The sequence below is a fragment of the Octodon degus genome, unplaced genomic scaffold (assembly GCF_000260255.1).
Source record: "Octodon degus isolate 3935 unplaced genomic scaffold, OctDeg1.0 scaffold00063, whole genome shotgun sequence".
NCBI lineage: Eukaryota > Metazoa > Chordata > Mammalia > Rodentia > Octodontidae > Octodon > Octodon degus.
The window spans coordinates 6,287,791-6,306,745 of record NW_004524639.1 but is presented as its reverse complement, the minus strand read 5'-3'; the positions used below and the strand labels follow the sequence as shown (position 1 = coordinate 6,306,745).

Here is an 18,955-nt window from a genome sequence, read left to right as displayed (position 1 = left end):
TTAAGGTTATTTTTATTATATATGGATAGTCATAATTATTTCATGTTCTTCACATTATCACAAAGTGAGGTGAATTCAGACTGTACAACTCTGACTAAATAAGCCAGGCAAATTTCTATGACTCAGCCAAGAATATAAGTGTTGTGGGTCTTTGCAGCTCCTGTCCCACCTCTAAAACCAGGAACACGGCTTGAGAAAATTATAATCATGTTTGCCAGCAAGAAAAACAGTCTAGGGCAGGGGACCAGGAGTGGCAATGAGTAGAATATATGAAGAATCTAAAGAATGTATTCCTTACAACTTCTTAGAAGTGCTAACTGAACACTTGTCAATTCCTACTCAGTAAACAGTTAATACAAGGAGTATTTTCTTTACATTCTCCTAATTTCACTAATCAGGAATTTCTGTGAGGGAACACCCCAGTTCTTCTCTCCTCCTTCTTTCTCATCCTCCTTCTTCCTGTTCCTCCTCTTTTTTCTTCCTCTTCTTCTTCCTTTTCCTTGTCTCCTTTTCTCTTTATTACACATAAATATACAGGGGGGAGGATCCTTCATAATTACTCATATAAGCAAAAAGCAAGAATGCAGGCTTTGCTGGAGTTAGACACAGAGACAAGTTAGTAGTATAAATAGCCGCAGGTAAGAAGGGCAAAAAATTAAGGATTAAATAATTTATATAAAGATCCTAAAATAGTCCTACACTATACCTTTAAAACACATTTCCCTTCTCTATTTTAGTTAAAATTATGAAGGGACTTGATCAGGGTAAACTTTTTCACCAAAAGTAGAAATGTCTGTATTCTTAAATAAAATAATAATGTCACTGAAAATTGCAGATGTAATCTGGAGGAAGGAAGAGGCAAGGGGTTAAAATTTTCCTTTAGATCCAGAGAGGTTTTGTCTTTAGACATTTCTCCAAACTGTAACTGAGGTAGTGTCTCTTTAGTTCTCAAAACAAAAGAATCTATTTGCAGAATGCTGCAGGGTGGCCCTGAATGGCACTTTAAACACCCGTTTTGAACTCTTCTAGGCAGTTCAGTGAGGCTGGATATAACAATAGATTCTAGGAATGAGTCTGAATGGTACAAGAGGGGGAGGGGTATCTGCTGTCCATTGAAAACAAAAAGCAGAGCCAAAGAAAGTGAAGAATGGAAAGGAGAGAAGGGAATTTCAGGATGTGCTAACAATTTTAACAATTGAAAAGAGTACAAAGAACTGAGACCTAAGCAACAGAGGGCAGGTCAAGCTGGCATAATTATATACCATTAGTTTCCATAGATGGCAATACTCAAGTACATTATTCTACCCACATGTTCCAATACTATACATTCTGACACTAGTTTCTTTTTAAAGCCACCAACAACTAATACACATGAAGACCACACATACAAAAGAGTTCTAGATTTATGTCCCTTTCTGTAGAGATAGACTCTTTCTGATACAAAGAAATTAAACCTTTCTTCTAAAGGCTTAATGTTATTTTAAACAGTGAAATCATCCAGAAAGGAGTATATTACAGGTTCAAGGAAGATTTATCAGAAGAGGACATGGAAGCTGAAAAGCAGTGAGTGGCTAACGGGACTTAAGAATCTAAAAGAGAATAGTGAAAGGGTCTAAAACAGCTAAAATGTATAAAAGTGTCTATAACCTAAGCACTGGAGCTAGGGGCTCTTTCTTCTGATTAACTTGTTTCTTATCTGTAGTTTAGAAATCAAGGCTTAATAGTCAGCTCTTAACAGCAAACCAATATGATGAGAAAAATAGTACTGATGAGAAACGCAGTGTAGATCTCATTTAAATTTAATTGAGATCATAATTTGTTAAATCGCTTCTGAGAATAACTCACTTTGTGCCATGTTTAAAATTTAAACTATCCATAAAAGGAAATGCAATTCGCTATATGTCGAAGGAAGCAAGGTTCCTTTTGCTTTTTGATCGATATCATCATCACCATAGCCATCTAGACCTCTAAGAAAATTACTCCATCTACATAATCAAACTTTCTTGAGCTGTGCTCCCAATATATCCAATAACCACATGCGACCACTCAACACTCAATTTAATTAAACTTATATAAAACAGAAATTCAGTTCTTTAGTTTCAGTAACCGTATTTGCATGCTCAATAGCCACATATGACTAGTGGCTACTGTGATGGTCAGTGAGGTACACTGTATTTCATCACTGCAAAAAGTTCTGTTGAACAGCACTAGGTTAGATATTGAGCAGAGCAAGACTTTCAGCATTAGAACAAAACTTCAAACCATCCCAATGACAGTTTGTTCACAATTCAGTTAATATACTACATAATACAATGCATATATAAAAAATGTATTTCCATGTATTGCATATGTAAATGAAAGTTTAGTTCTCTATATAATACATATTATTTGAGATATGGTTTCTCTCTCTCTGTCTATAAATTAAAGACCTGGATGAATAGTTTCATTATCAACTGGACAAAATCAAGCTGTAAAGTAAACATACAGATTTGATAAAAAACTACAATAAAGAAAAAAAACAATTCAGTTAATATTCATACGTACAAAGAATACAGATCAGGATTTAATATTTGATTTTTTACTTTGGACAGTGGTTCTTGAAAGACAGTTGTGCAGAATAACCATCTGGTGAGTATGCTAAATGCTAATTACTCAGAAAATTATTCTGTAGGTCTGGGATGGAAATCTAGGATGGTGCATTTAAAATATATGTGCTAGATACTGCTATCATGGATAGCTCCAAACCACATTTCTGAGAAACATTTGTGACTATACATTTAAAATTTTAAATTATTTTTATTGAGTGATGAATGGATAAAGAAAACAGCACATATACACAGTGAATACTATTCATCTATAAGAAGAATGAAATCTTGTCATTTGTAACATGGCTGGAACTAGAGATCATTATGTTAAGTAAGCTGGCACAGAAAGACAAGTACCACATGATCTCACTTGTGTGTGTAATCTGAAATAACTGATCTCATAGTAGCTGACAGTAGAATAGTGACTAGCAGAAGCTAAGAAAAGGTAGGCTGAGGGATGGTTGATCAATGATTACTAAGTTATAGTTCAACAGGAGCAAAAATCTGTAATGTACTATAGACGTAGTACATTATGGTGACTATAGATACCAATAATATATTTTATATTTCAAAATGAGGTAATACTGAATGTTTTACCACAAAGGAATGATAAATGTTCAAAAGATTGATGTGTTCCACCTGATTTAACCTTTACACAATGTATGCATGTGTTGGGATATCACATGGTACCTTATTACTGTGTATAATTGTTGTTTTTATGTATTTAAACTTTAAATATTTTACTTAACAAAAACTACAGCAAAGGAAAAGAAATAAAAATTTCGATTATCACTTTACTTATACTGATGTGTTTTCTGCTATGTTTAGGTATTGGTGTGTGTACAGGTAAGTCCTCTCATTACAAAATTTCAAAGGGTTCCACAAAGGCAAAAGAAGGATGTCTCAAGGTTTAGTAAATCTACACCAAGATAAGTACAGAAGAAAAAAAATGAAGACAGTTTTTACTAGAGACAAATACTTTCAAAAGAATATTCCAGAATACCTACGCAAAGCAGAAACAATTTAAGTGTTCAGCTTCTGGAACTCTTTGGACTCTGAAACACCTCTGAACCTGCAGCTAGGAAGAGGAAGAAAAAATCCTCCTTGGTGATTCAGCTGTTAAAAAGACAATGTTGTCCGTGAATCTTAACTCTGTGCAAGGTACTAGACTATGTGCTAAGAGCTGAGTAAAATATGTTTAATTACATCAAAATTCAGTCTACTGAGCGAAGACAAATCAAAAATACATGTAACATAGTAACAGGTGTGATTTAAGATGAACCTTAAATGTCAAGAGTCTTTAGGGTTTCTGGAAATATGGAAGAATAAGTTTACATGTAGATAACATTATGGGTAGGAATTCAAATGTGGAGAAAAGCACAGAGGAAAACACAACAACCTGAAAATCTGGGATGTACATGGAGAATTAGAAGCAGAATAATAGGTAAGGTTAGGTTATGTAATGGGAAATCAGGGTATAACGGCATTCTGGATGGCTGAACCAAAACCATGCATGGTCCTAAATGCCTGTTTGGAAACAATACATATACTTCAGAAAAAATTGTGTAGAAAAATGATAGGGTAAGATCTGCATTTAGGAAGAATAATGTAACACCAAGGAATAAAAGAGTAGGAAGTGAGTAGATGCTGGGAAGATGTGGCATGACGTGTCATTTAGCTGCATGGAAGGATTACAATATGCTTAGCAATATTTCTTATTGCAAAAAGCTGAGAATCAAAATAAATGCATATAAAAGATTTTTAAAACAAAGCTGAAAATCTAGTGAAAGGACATGAACGCTAGCAGTGTTTGACTAGGGATACAATGATCTTCCATGATGCTGTTAATAAGGGTCAGAAAGAATGCAAAAATCTTCAAGAGTCTGTTAAGCAGACAGCTCTATATTGTCCAGGCCTTTTGAAGTCATGAAAAATGTGATATCTGCACTCAATGGCTCACTAGCAAGAAAATAACCTCTAAGACGATAGGTTCTGGGGACAGATTTTCTGTGATCAAATCTTAATTTTTATACCCAATAATTATGCATCCTGGTAGGCAGTTTATATAAAGTCTGTGTCAGTTTTTCTATACTTCAAATGGACATAATACTACATACCTCATGGAATTGAAGATGAATAACTCCATATCAACAAGGTCTTTATAACTTAGCCTGGCACAAAGTGAGCATCGAATAAGTGTTCACTATTCTTATTACTGTGTATGGATTTGGGTGAGGAATGCACACTTAACTGTGCTATGCTGAATAACCCTTGAAGGCATCAGTGCTATGTCTATGGTATGTCAGTCAATACAATTAACTGCTCAAAAGGCATCCGCAGTGTACTGCCCTGCACAGAAGGCATGCCTTGATTACTAGTCATATTAGGTCCATTAAGTCCTTTTGCTTGGGGCCGGCCAAATAGCTCAGCAGATTAAAGTGCCTGTGAACAGGCACAATCGAACCCCTGGCCACCCCGTCCCTGGGGCATGCTGAGACAGCAACTGAGACAGGGCATGGCAGTGTGTCCCTGTAATCCCAGCACTTGGAAGGCTGTAAACAGGAGAATCACTATGAGACTGATCTAGTAGTGAGACCCTTCTCTAAAACACAGAAAAAAAGTCCTTTTGTTTGAAAAGATGTGAACAAATATTTAAATTTAAAAATATTCTTATTGATCTCCTTAAATAAGTCAGTACAAGTAGGTTCTAGCACAACATTTGCTATTGCATACTAACACTTATACCCTCATCCATAAGATCTGTCCTTTACTCCTCTAAAATGTGTACTAGAAGGAAAAATCTATCAGCCAACCCAACTTCACTTCCCTAAATAACCACAATGTAGAAATCCAACGTTTTCTTTTGGACCTCAAACAGTTCAGGAAAAAAGTGATCATTTTGCGTGAAAAAAATTTTTCCTTCACCAGTAAGAAAATGTCAATTTCTTTAAAGGAATCAATAAGGTCTCTTTCATTTAAATTGGGAATGCTTGTTCCCAGGGAAAAGCACAGAGTGAGGAGTGGTTAGAAGCACTTCAAGTGCAAAGGAAATCTGCTACCTGAAACCAAGTTGAGTATGACTTCTAATTACAGGCCTTGTTTTCTCATTTCTCCTTCTAATCCTGATCCATTCATTTTCTCCTGATCCAAATTCCCTCCTCATTTATTTATTTATTTGTATTTTAGTACAGGGTCTGCAGGGTCTCGCTACACAGATCGGACTCATAGTGATTCTCCCGTTTTCAGCCTCCCAAGCACTGAGATTACAGGCGTGCACCACTACGCCCAGTCTCAGTTGTTGTCTTAGTATGCCATAGGGATGGGGCTGGCATGGCACACCAGGGATCAAAGCCCAGTCGCTGAATCTGCCTAAACAGGTGTTTTAGTCCGCTGAGCTACCTGGCCAGCCCCCTCCCCTATTTTTTAAATGTCAAATTTCAATTAAGTTTAAAAAACGATGACAGGGCTTTATATCATCCTTTGCTTATGCCAGAAGAAAAACATACATGGACAACTTCATAATATATTAATATATAAAGATATCATCTTAAATAAAAGTAAATTCTAATTATAGGGTATATGAGGCAATATACCCCTCACAGTTTTCCCACAAATCTCATAACCAGGTTCTCACAATATGTGCTTTACCTCTGGCTCATTTTCTTGATAACATTCTCAAATACTGTCAAATACTAAAAAAGACTTCTTATATCTTGAGTATCTGGCCATCTCCTCTGTAGATGAAATGGTCTTGAATAAATTTAGATGTAAAAATCCTTTTAAAATGTTTCCTGGAAGGGTGTTTTTTTTTTTTTTTTTTTTTTTTTTTGTACTAGGGATCGAACTCAGAACTTTGCACTTGCCAGGCAGGTACATATGCTGCGGGTACATAAGTTATCTCCTTAGAAGGGTTTTAAAGAAAGTTTTAGCAGATATTTGAGCTACTCAAGTATCTGGGTTCATTTGCTGAATTGATAATGAAGTTTTAAATATAAGTATTTTCTTCTTCAGTTAGTGGGACACAAAGAGTAAGTTTTCTTTAAAACTAGTGAATTTAAAATTGAGAAACCAGGGCCAGCAAAATAACTCAGCAGATTAAAGCGCCTGCAAGCAGGCGCAGGGGCTAGGGGTTCAATTGCCGGGCCTGCCATGCCCGCCCCACCCCAGGGCGCACTGAGACAGCAAATGAGACTGGGCATGGTGGCGAGCACCTGTAAACCCAGCTCTTGGGAGGCTGTAAACAAGTGGATCACTACAAGTCCAATCTAGTAGTGAGACCTTGAATACCCTGTAGAACCATCCCTAAAACACAAAAAAATAAATAAGTAAAATTGAGAAACCACTTCGGAACTTAAAAAGATGGGAAGGCAGAGAGGAGCAGAGAGTCAGAGTTACAAAATGTGTGTCTGCAGTAGCTATTTTTTTTCTGTTGATCTGGAAAAAAATATTCTAATTTTAAAAACACAGCACTTCACATTTATGAGCAGAGTATTTTGAAATACGCACCCATTTATGAAAGCAATCTTATAAGTTCAGTTGAGTGGGTTATCATAAACAAATTAGCTTACACAGAAGGAAGGAAAATATTCCACATCAACCTTTAGGATAAGATATTACTGTTTTCTAAAATTTAAAATTTCTATTTTCATTCATATTGATGTATATAATCAAAACACTTGTGTTCCTTACATATATGAAAAATTAATCTAGAGAGCACTTATGTAACAAAATAAAGGGATTAAAATAATTTTGAAAACATCTCTAGAGGTCTATCAAAAATATATTTTTTTAGTAAATAACTAAATTCAATCACTTTGACTTATAAGTCTAACTTACTCTGGACCCATCAACTGAGAGGCAGCCTGGTATGAAGTTGAAAAACCTACAGATTTTTTAATCAGATGATATAACTTATTAGTTCAGGCTCTGCCTCTTAGATAGATATGAGACCTCAGGCAAGCTACTTATCCTGAGTCTCCATTTTCTTATGTATAAAATGAATATCATATCACCATCATTTTCATGCAGAGTTGTTATAAAACTAAGAAAGTATCCTTTAAGTCACTGTATAAATGTTTTATACAAAATCCACTATGATTCAATAACCAAAAACTACATTGCACTTTAATACTTAATGAGTAAAATCATTATAATTAAACATATATTCACTATTAATATACAAAATAAATTCAGCCATAAAAGCAATCTAGTTGGATTTGACTTATTCATTTGGTCACTTCAGAACTGAGAGATGTCAAGGAGAGAATGTCACCATTTATTTTGACATAAACATTTTTATTAGCATAGAAAAATTCTCAGATATGGTCATTTCAACAGCATGACAAAGTCCAGCATTTTTCACTGCCAGAAACTTAAACCATTAACATCAGTCCATGAGGAACCTCTACTTACTGAACAAAGCAATACCTTTCATGCAAATATATCTACTTAATTTTGCAGTGGAAAAACAAGACAGTCTCTGGCTTTAACCAGATGAGGAAAACCCCAACAATATCTCATACTAATATACACAGAGATAGTTCTTCTACAGTCAAACATGCATTGGAGTATAGAGAAAACATCCAGCAAGCACAACTTTCCAACACTTAGTGAAACAAATCAACCAATACCCAAAAAGGAAACAGAAGCTATAAATTCAAATAAATGGGCTGCATGGAGACTACACAAACCTGCTGTTGCTTTAACTGCAGACAATTCAATTCAGCAGCTGTTGGTCCAGGCACTAAGGTTCACTGAATGTTCTTCAACGTAACCTTGAAATATTGTCACTCACTCACTTCTCCATATCATCTGCATGCTGTCCAATTAATGAGGAGTGAAATCAACTGTCAAACCACGTATCAAAACAGAACATGATTTTTTAGCTCTTAGGCACAGGAACACCATATTTTAAGGGTAATAAAGCAAGAATGGTGATGAAAGACCTTGACAATAAATGATACTCAAACTTATCTAAACATATGGTTGAACAAACTAAGCTTCTGTACTATTCAGCAAGAAAGTGAAACTTTCCCAGAGTTTTCATTTAGGGGAGCCCTTCCTGTCTGTTGTATACAAAGCCTTTAAAACAACACGCACAAATATCTGATCATGGTCTTCAAGTTTTTCAGTAAACATATGGAAATACTTCAGGAACACCCTTGACATGATATTTTACAATACAGAAAGCTTAAGGCTAGCATTTTCAGCCTTGTTTCCAGCACCTTTTTCTACCCAGAGAATAAACAAGTAATAATATATAAGGTTCATCAATCTGAACCAAATAATAAAACAAAAATAGTTTACCAAACAGATGTGTTTGGGAATGCTTCCTATTTGAAGTTTCCTCACTCTTAACTATATGCCAACTCTATAAACCAATTAACAAATACAGGAGTTAAAATACTCGAGAGAAACAAAACATACTAAGTATTTAGAAATTGCTTTTTGCCTCTAAAGCACTGTGTCTTCTTTGCAAACACTCTATGTTATATCACATACTACCAGTTGCAGATACAGGACTTGAAAAATTCAGTACAAGAATACAGCAGAGAAGCGTGTACAATTAAAGGATCGGGACTTCCACTTTAACAGAAAATCCAGATTTCACACAGCAATCTGCCACTAACATAGCTAGAGCAAGCATGTTTCATGCAGCTATTTTGTTTAGCTCATTAGAATCCTATTTGTCCTTTAGTACAGTTGAACTGGAGGCAAAAGAAGAGAGAGAAATGCACTTTGAAACAAAAGGAAAATTTCAGATAAAATAAAAGAGACTATACCTGTATATTGTACCAGGAACATTGTGACACTCTTCAGGGAACTGTTTCACGTTGTATCCTACCGTGAGTTATTTTCTCCTTACCTTCTCTCCACAAAAAGAAAAGCCAAAGAACAAGCCCCCACTATACACTATCCCTAACCTGCTCCCCCATTGAGGAAAAGAAAAAAACAGCCACAATTCAGCTCAGATCCGATGCTTCTGTTTAGCTCAGCTCCAGCCGAGCAACTGAGCTCTAGCAACGGAGTATAGGGAGGTGGATTCTGATGCCAGTAGCACTTCCATCCACTTCACTTACACAAAAGCAGGCAGTGGAAAATCCAGGAGCCTTGAAGACAAGGGCTGGAACTGGCTTTTATGAATTGCTATTACTGCATGTGTCACCATCCATCTCCAATGACGGACACTTATAGGCTGAATTGGGAGTGCAGGGGTGGGGGGTGGAGGAGGTTGGAGAGCAGGTGGAGAAGCAATTAGCAGTATGTTCTTCGGAGAATTCGTTCAGGATTTCATACATCAGTGCCTAAAGAAACAGCATGCAGTTGACAAATCAGAACTTTACGATTTGCATGCCTTAGAAGAAATCTTAGTTCACAGCTCCAAACAAAATAATGCTTGCCCACTCTTAAAGGACACAGAAAGGCACCCCTCCACTTTCTCTTTCCTCCAGCTACTCTTGTTCCTGAGAAATCAACATTCAGAATGAATATTTGCTAATTTTCCCTAAGGAATTGTATTTAAAAGGCTGGAAGCAGAGGAAGTATAAAGAAATTAAATTCTATTGAACGTGACATCTCTTAACAAAAAGGCAAGAAGCTAATTATTTTAAGGCAACTTTTCATCATTAGTCCCACTCCCCAGGTACAGCTTTCACACCTATAATCAGTGGATCATACAACTTTTGTACATACATTTAACACTGAAAAGATTGTCTACTTAGAAATACCTGAGTTAAAGTCAAGATGAAGACCCAAGAGTTATGTGTAGGACTTATTATAGGCTATCTTAAGAAGTCACTTTATCTGTAAGTACTTCAATTTTACTCATCTGCTAAATTAAAGCACATTTGTAGACCGAGTTTAAAATTAATCATGAGTAGGAACAAAAAAGGAGACGGTCTCTTAGGGAGGGAGAATCACATAATTGAAGGACTACTGGGGTAGATATCAGGAAACCTGGGTTTTGGTTCCAGTTCTACAGCTTTATAGCTATATACCTGGGTGAGATATTTAACTCCCATGAGCCTAACTTCGTTTATTTATAAATTGGAAATAATAGGACCTATCCTGGCTGCTTCACAAGATGGTTGCAAAAAAGCTAATTAGATAATGGATGTGATACTCCTTTCATAAATTATCAAAGGACATAAAATTGCATGGGATTATTACTACAGCCTGAAACAAGTCTTGCTTATATGATGGAAGTAAGGCACATAAAAAAAAATTAAAAGAAAAAGGACCAAAATGATTTCTTTAAAATTTAAAAATAAAACGAACCATGATTTGTTTTTAAAATTCTACAGATAGAAAATTTTTAAAAATAAAACAATTTCAAACACAACATAATTTTATCAGAAGTTTATTAAAAAGACTGACGCCCTCTAATTCCCTCTTTAATTTCTGAAAATTTGGTCTATTTTCCTTCACAGGATCTGATATTATGCCTCATCTAGAATGCAAGCTATTAAACAATGAGCATCTCCTTTGTTAAGTCTATTTACCTGGTACGGTCTTTCTGCCCAGTATGTGGGGAATGATTTTAGTTCACTGATAAATCTAAATCCACAAGGTAAAAATCCAAAGTCATGCTTTATGGACTCCAAGCTGCCTTGATACTATATATACAGTGACCAGCTGGCTTAGGCTGGGACACAATTTTAGCACATGAAGTCCTGGGGTGGCCACACCTGGGGCACTTACTGATCCAGGCAATGTTTGGGGACCTTTGGTTCAGCCAAATCCCACATGGCCTTATTTCCATCTGTATGGTGGTTACTACCCAAGTGTATGTCTATCCAAATGGGCCAAATCTGATGCAGTCAAAATTAAAGATGGGGGCTATAGCAAAAATATCAGAAGTTAGCTCCTCTCAGCCCTCTCCAATGGCATCTATGGCTACAAATTCCTAAGTCAATTTTCATGAAAACTTTTCTAATGGTTTCCTTTGAATGTCATTGTCACTGTTAAAAATGCCAATAAAATATATGCATACAAATCTCTATTAAATCAATGAGAAATGGATCATATGCATCACAAGGGGTTAGGTGACTATTAAGAACAAAAGAAACATTAAAAGGGGGAAGGGAAGGAAGGGCTTGAACAGGGGGCTGGGAGCAGAGAGAATAGGAGTAGGAAGAGAGCAGAGGAAAGAAATGAATCTAAGGTGACAGTTTGGTTTTTTTTTTCCTAATCAAAAAACAAACTAGCTGAGTTCACCCTACATCTTATCTGGAGCACTTGTTTTGTGAGGCATTGAGAATGGCCCTTTTACTACCATAGCTACAACCCTAGCCTTCTATCCACCCAGGTAAACAGAAGAAATTGCAAAGGTACTACTGGCTCTAGCACCAGAACTTACTTTCCTCTGGGACACAATTCTCCTGATACCTCATCACTGCAACCTCCACCACAGCCTCACCTGTAGCATGGTTGGCCACTAAAAAAAATGTGGCAACCCTGTGGCAACCCAACTTCAGTGTCTTCAAACATTAAAAACAACAGTGGCAAAAAGAAACAAAGGCTATTATAACAGAATCTGGCTGTTATGCTTTGGGGCACCACAAACTTCTGCACAAATTTAAGCCTGAAATTCAGATTTCCCAAATTCCTCACAAAAGCCACTCAAAGGAAAGGGAAAAAGAGGGGGATGATGTTTTTGTTCACTTGTTTTCCAGTTAAAATATGAGGATCATATCACTAACATGACTGACAGAGTGTCCCAAAAGGTAATGAGGTGGGAGGCAGTAGCTTCAACTCAGATAATAAGAACAGAAACGAAAGCATCAGAGTATTCCGATAAACACATACATGCACGCACACATTCATGCACACATGCACAACATACTCACCAAAAACCACTGCAGTATTGCCATTATTCTGATTTCAAGCTCCAGAATGCAAACACTGATGGTTTGCTAAAGCACCGGAACTCTTTCTCAGAAACCATCACCAAGCCTGACTGATCTTTTCAAATGAATTCCCATCCTCAGCCACCTTGGATGTTGAGTACTTTTGTCAAAAGCAAAAATTCCAGTGGAAGATTTCTAAGGACCAAGAACTTGAACTAAACTATGAAGCTAAACAAGGAAGAAACAACTCTAATTTGCTAAACTCAAATAAAATAGAAATGTTAAAAAGTTTGAAAGCAATAAAACTAGTGAACTGATTTGAACAAAAATTTGTTTTCTAAATCAAGCAAACACGCGCCAAACTCTGACAGCACAAACAGTTCAAGCTCCTGAAAGGGCCACATTTCAAGGTTTCATTTCACCTATCTGACAGCCCACAAAGGAACCAAAGAATGAGCACTGGAAAAACAGAAGAATTAATTTGTACTTTTTTTTTTACTGTTTGACCTTGGCTAAATAATTTATAAGCCAGAAACAGTGGCACATGCCTGTTATCCCAGCACTTAGGCAGCTAAGGCAGGAGGATTAAGCATTTGAGACCAGCCTGGGCTATGTACCAAATTCAAAGCCAACCTGGATTACATAGCAAGACTGTGCCCGCCCCCCCCAAAAAAAAATTAACTTACACTCTCTTAACTCAGCCTTCTTGCCTCAAAATGACTGCAGTGGTATCAATAGCCCAAATCTAATTTTCGATGTCAATTTTAAATTTTAGTCTAGTGATAAAATAGGTGATGTTACAATTTGGCCCTAATCTCTAGGAAGGAGAGAGAAGGGCCACCTAAAGTTTCCCAAAGGTTCATGCTGCTAGCTTATTTTTAAATATGCTTCACATGAAAGTCAGTAAGTGTCCTTGTTCAGCTTTGGGAATAATCAACCTAATAATTCTGTTTCAGAATGTTTCTCCTTAAAAAAGAGAAACATTTTTTTAAGGAGAAACATTAAAAACATTCTGAAACAGTTTGTTTTCCTCAAGTGAAAGCTATAAGTGAATAGTCTGAAGTCAAAAAAGTAGAAGAAAGGAAATGTAGTGACCTAGACTATGTTGAGCATCTACTGCATCCCAGATGTGCTGCATTTTTTGGTAACTGTCTTAATCAGTCCTCACAATCCAGCTACATTTTGAGTATTTTATAGGTAACAAAATTGAGGCTTACTTATTTAACATGACTGCTTGTACTTCACTGGTAAATGACAGACTTGGGACTTGAACTCAAGCAACCTGAGTCCATTATTATAGCAACATTCTTATGATTGAAGGCACACTTCCTTCTCGATCCTGCGATCCAGTTGGAATTGCTTAGTGAATAAATTGCATGTTGAGTTCATATAGTAAAAAACAAACTTGTGTTTATACTTGGCTGTTTTCTTTAATGTCATCTCATAGTATGATATGATAAGGGCCACTGGTTTCTGGAAGCAAACAAACTTTGAGTTTCTTGAATTCTAGCTTATGGGCAAAACCACTGTGAGGCTCATTTTTTTAAAGCTGGGAAATGCAGAAAGAAGTAACACCCCTATCATCAGGTTGCTGGACTGCGTCAGGGATGTGACACCAGCTAACACAGTTCTTGGCACAAAATGACTGCTCAGTAAATGCAGGTTTGAACTGTGTATTTATAAGCAAAAATTATAAAAGGTTATTTTTTACAAAAGGAAACTAGGATTCATTGACCTCAAGTACTCTTTGGTTGCAGTACTGATATTCTGAGATTTTTAGTGGCCCACCTACACTCTCCAAAAAGAAGCTGCAAGTTGTGGTAGCATACTCACGAAGACATGAATATGGTATATTAATTGGTGGTACCTAAGTAGTGACAAGGAAAGGGCCCTGGGCTCAGTGAGTAGTAACTGTCTGTAGTTTCTGATAACCTATCCTTCAAAAGAGACAGCTGGGAAGAAGACAGAAGTACTGCTGGACGTACTGGTATGCTAAAGCATCCATCTTCCCCCAATTCTTCAAGCCCTGGCTTCACTTTCTCTGAATCACCTGTGACCTTCTCCTCTCCCGTCAATTTATTCTGGTTTTATTGTGTTTCGTTTCCTGGCTGTAGTTCTGTCTCTGCTCATCAGCATTAAGTGGTATTTATGGAATTTGTGCCTAGTATTGCAGTATGTGCAATGGAGAGGAATCCAAAAGCTAATCAAAGAGACACACATTCCATGGCCAAACACATGTAAGGCACATACAGGTAGACTTGAGTTCTGGCAGCACAATAAATACAGGTTTAATTGGATAGCTTGGCTGATTTCAGCACAAAATAATTTGTTCATCTACTTAATGATATGTACACTGAAGAATTTAGAAAAATTGTACTGATGTAATGATTTAATTTGAAATGCAGAAAAGGAGGACCAAAAATGAATGAATACAATAAGATGACAATTATAGAATCAAAATGAGAAGTATTAGGGTATTCACTGTATATTTCAACTTTTCTGTAGATTTGAAAAGTTTTTTAACAAAAGGATGCTAGAAAGAAAAGGAGTAAAGGGTATGGCTTATTCAACTCCAAATGTTTCAGAGGAAAACAGTATTTATAAAAGAAACAAATAGGACAAAATATAAAAACTGGTGAAGCTGAGTGATGACACACAGACTTTCTATATAATTCTTGCCATTTTTGTATATTTAAAAGTAATTAAAAATAAAATGTTAAAAGATATGTAGTTTGTTAAATAGTGACTCTTTCACATAGTATTTCAGTTGCCACTTTTACCAGAGAAGGTATTAAGTCAATAATATATCTACTATATACTGGAAACAAAGGAGAAAGAATGCAGGACAATGAAAGCAATCCATAAATATACCTTGGGTGCCCTACTACATGCAAGATTATATACAAGGCACTGTGGAGGATTCAAAGAGGTGAAAAACATAGTCCATGCCATAGGCAGACTCAAAGTGTAGGTGAGGAAATATCTAAGCAATGTCTGAAAGAGTAGCTGGCAAGAACTGAGTTCTGTGAAGAGAGAAGTATAAATATTGGAAGGGTAGGTTGAAGCCAGATTATAGAGATCAGGCTGAGAGTTTGAACTTTATCCTCTGGATAACAGCAAATTATTTATGGTATCTGAGTCAGGGAAAAGAAATGATTTAAAACTGACTGGGTAAATAATGCAAATAATTTGTTTGGGCAGAGGTACTTTCAACATGAATTTGCTGTATATTCATATTCTTTTAGCCCTTACACTATATTACTTCCCATATGTGGACACTATCTTTAGGCATTTTAACATTCCAGATGGCGCTCATCTTTCTAACAGCCACATTCTGACATCTTCTTAGTCCATGTCACTTTCCTTCCTATTGCCCCCTGAAGAAACTGACCACTGCTTGCTTCAGCTCTGCTGACTCAGGAGGCAGTAAGTAACTATCATAAATATTTTTAAAATGAGGCTGCTGTGCTCTGAAATTCTGAATTCCTTCATAATAATCAAACCCCAATCATGAGTGAGAAATGGAAGGACTCTTTAGCCAAGTAACATGAGAATGAGTACAGGAAGGTATTTCCTGTGTGTAGGAGACAATTATTCATCCTGATCTCTGAATACTGAAAGAAAACCTAACCAAAAATGCGCTATTGAACAGTGACAAGTGATTAGGATAAAACTTCTCACATACTGTAAATCAAAATGTGGACTTCCTTTCTCACCTGTTTTCTCCATCATAAAGTACATCCTCTAATCTAGCCATGTTATTCCCTCATTTACAACCATGCATTGGCTCATCCTGCCTATCAGGAAATGCACATGCTTCTTAATGAACTATTTCCTTCACTAACTGGCTACAGGAATCCTTTCCATTAAGTCTCCCTCTTCCACCTTCCCAACAGTTCGAATATAACATCTTACCTTTTTCAAAAGCACCCATTTTTTTACACATTATCTTGCATGTTTTGGTGGTTCCTTTGCTTCAAACCTCCACCACTTTGTCCACCAAGAATGTAGGGTAGTGACTGTGAACCTTTTAAAGTTTTTTCTTTCTTTCTCTCTCTCTCTTTTTTTTTTTTTTTTATTTTAAGACAGGGTCTACAGGGTCTCACTGCGTAGATCGGACTTGTAGTGATTCTCCTGTTTATAACCTCCCAAGTGCTGGGATTACAGGTGCATGCCACCACGCCCAGTCTCAATCACCCTCTCAGTGCACCCTGGGAGCGGGGCCAGCAAGGCTAGCCTGGGGATCAAACTCCTAGCCTCTGCATCTGCCTAAGCAGGCATTTTAATCTGCTGAGCTATTTGGCCAGACTTTTCTTTTTTTTTGTTTTTTAATGTATTTAGGACAGGATCTACAGGGTCTATAGGGCCTCACTACGCCATAGATCGGACTCATAGTGATTCGCCTGTTTTCAGCCTCCCAAGCTCTGAGAGTACAGGTGCACACCACCATGCTCAGTCTCAATTGCCATCATGGCGCACCGTGGGGGCGGGACCAGCACTGCACACAGGGAATCAAACCACTACCACTGCCTACGCTCTATCTAAGCAGGTGCTTTAGTCCACTGAGCTGTCTGGCGGGCCCTTAAAGTTCTCTGCGATACAAACAACCTGTTGTGGTGTGGGTGCCACAGGTTCACCTCTAGTGACCTATACAATGCCTACATAGACCTTCTGATTTATCACAGTTAAGACTCTTGTTTGCACATTGCCCAAGCCTATCAGGAATCCCCTCCCCCATGTTCCCAGGACACCCGGCACATACCTTTCTTGCTAAGCAGCTTTCACACTGAAATATAATCATTGGTTTGAGTGTCTATCTCCCTGACTACACTGTGAACTCCCTAAGGGCAAACAGAGATTGCATTTAATGCCTTATTATATTCCCAGTGTTTAGCATATCTGGTCCTATATATGTGCTCAAATGTCAATTCAACGAATGAGTCAAATGCCCCTTGAAGTCAAATTCAGCATCTCTTGACAGGTGAAAATTAGAATATTATGTGAACAAATAATCCTAGTGAAGTATGCTTGAGGTCCTGACTAAAGAAGAAATAGTAAGAGGACATTTTAGGAGGCCTTACTGTGGGACAGTTTCAATTCCAGGAGATTCTCACTGGCACTAGTTTCTGCTAAAAAGAGGAGCATCAGGAGTGGCTGAAAAGGGCCCCCACTAGAGATTTACCCATCTTTATCTTTCACAGTACACCACTGAAGCAATATTGTCCATATAACATTGCAGCCCTTATAAATCACAGCTCAACTTTTATTTGTGCTCTGCCTACAGATACACCTTTGGACTAGCCCTACTAATGGGGAGTCACTAAACATTCACCAATTCTTACTGATATCTATGATTATTGTGTCAAGGAACGCTATTTTGTAAGTGACCACCAAAAATCAGACCTCCTCAAAGGGAAAGGGAGCAGAGATAATTTTTAAAAAAAACTAATCATGTTCATCTTCCTCCTAGACTGGCAATTTATTTCACTATGATGCCCATCTTAGCATATTTTACATTGTATTACTAGTAAAGGCGAAAAAGGAAAATTAAGACTACAGTAAAACTTTACATATTACAGTCAAAAAAGAGGAAACACTGAGGAGTAGAATGTAAATCTTTAGATATAGGATAAGTAGCCACGTCTGAAAAGCAAACATTAAGGCTGTTTAAAACAAATAGCAAAAAACAATTAGCCTGTTCTGTAGACTAAACTGAGGTGCGTGCTGAATTTTTAAACACTGAGTCTGTTTTGATCTTCAAAAGTGTCAAACTGGTAAACACTTCACTTCTTTGTACATATAAATCTAAGAGCCAAGCCTAGCTTGAGGAAGATTTAGGAAACATAAAATTTGTCTCAGGTGTCTGCCAAATTCCTGCAGCAGAGACAGAAACCCTGGAAAAACTGACACAATCATAACTCTCACAGTATCACTAGTAGGCTTGTGCAGGGCTGCATGCATAGAAAGTCATTGTTCTTCTCTCACACTGTTTGTAAACAGAGAAGTAGAACATTAGCTTATCAGTTATCTAGTGGCTTTTTTGGGGGGAAAGGTATAAATTCCTATTGGTATATAGCCTAATTTTCAGCTGAGTAAATTTTCATTTGTATGAAGGGCCAAGTTGTCAAAATCCTTCATTTTTTTCTTAAGTGCTAATTCCCTTGTGTGTGTTTCTTCTACTTTCTGTCTAGAAGGCATTAAAGGAGCATTTATAAATATATAGTAAAGAATCTAACACAATGCTTTCCACATGGTAAACTTAACAATAATTCATTGAAAGATCTGAAAAGCTTACTATGATCAACTTATTTGCTCATGGAGCACAACTATAGATTCTTTTGGAGTATTTGAAAAGGACACTTCCTTACAAAGTAATATCATTTTATGCAGCTGATTGATGCTTAAGACTTCTGTCCTTTATTTTTATTTTTTTCCATAATTTTATTGAGAAACAAATAGCAATGAGACAGTTTCAAACCAAATTGGTAGGACAGTTTCAATAATTAATACATTGCATACATT

The 18,955-nt window shown here is 36.8% G+C and overlaps 1 protein-coding gene across 4 annotated transcripts in view; it reads right to left on the bottom strand.

The window, feature by feature from the left end:
- Enox2 (ecto-NOX disulfide-thiol exchanger 2) overlaps positions 1-18,955 on the bottom strand; it is a 499,315-nt gene that overhangs the window by 472,646 nt on the left and 7,714 nt on the right. Inside the window, exons 1-2 of one of the 4 annotated variants that reach the window (XM_023718865.1) lie at positions 9,368-9,666; positions 8,276-8,403 (exon numbers count right to left, since the gene is read on the bottom strand). The exons of 2 other annotated variants lie outside the window; for them this stretch is intronic. Coding sequence is in view for 1 of the 2 variants with exons in the window: in XM_023718860.1 (XP_023574628.1) it covers positions 9,368-9,389 (22 nt within the window). In the remaining variant the exon portion in view is untranslated. Of the gene's footprint in view, positions 1-8,275; positions 8,404-9,367; positions 9,667-18,955 lie in introns of those variants that run through there. One more of the 4 variants, XM_023718860.1, reaches the window with a different exon arrangement.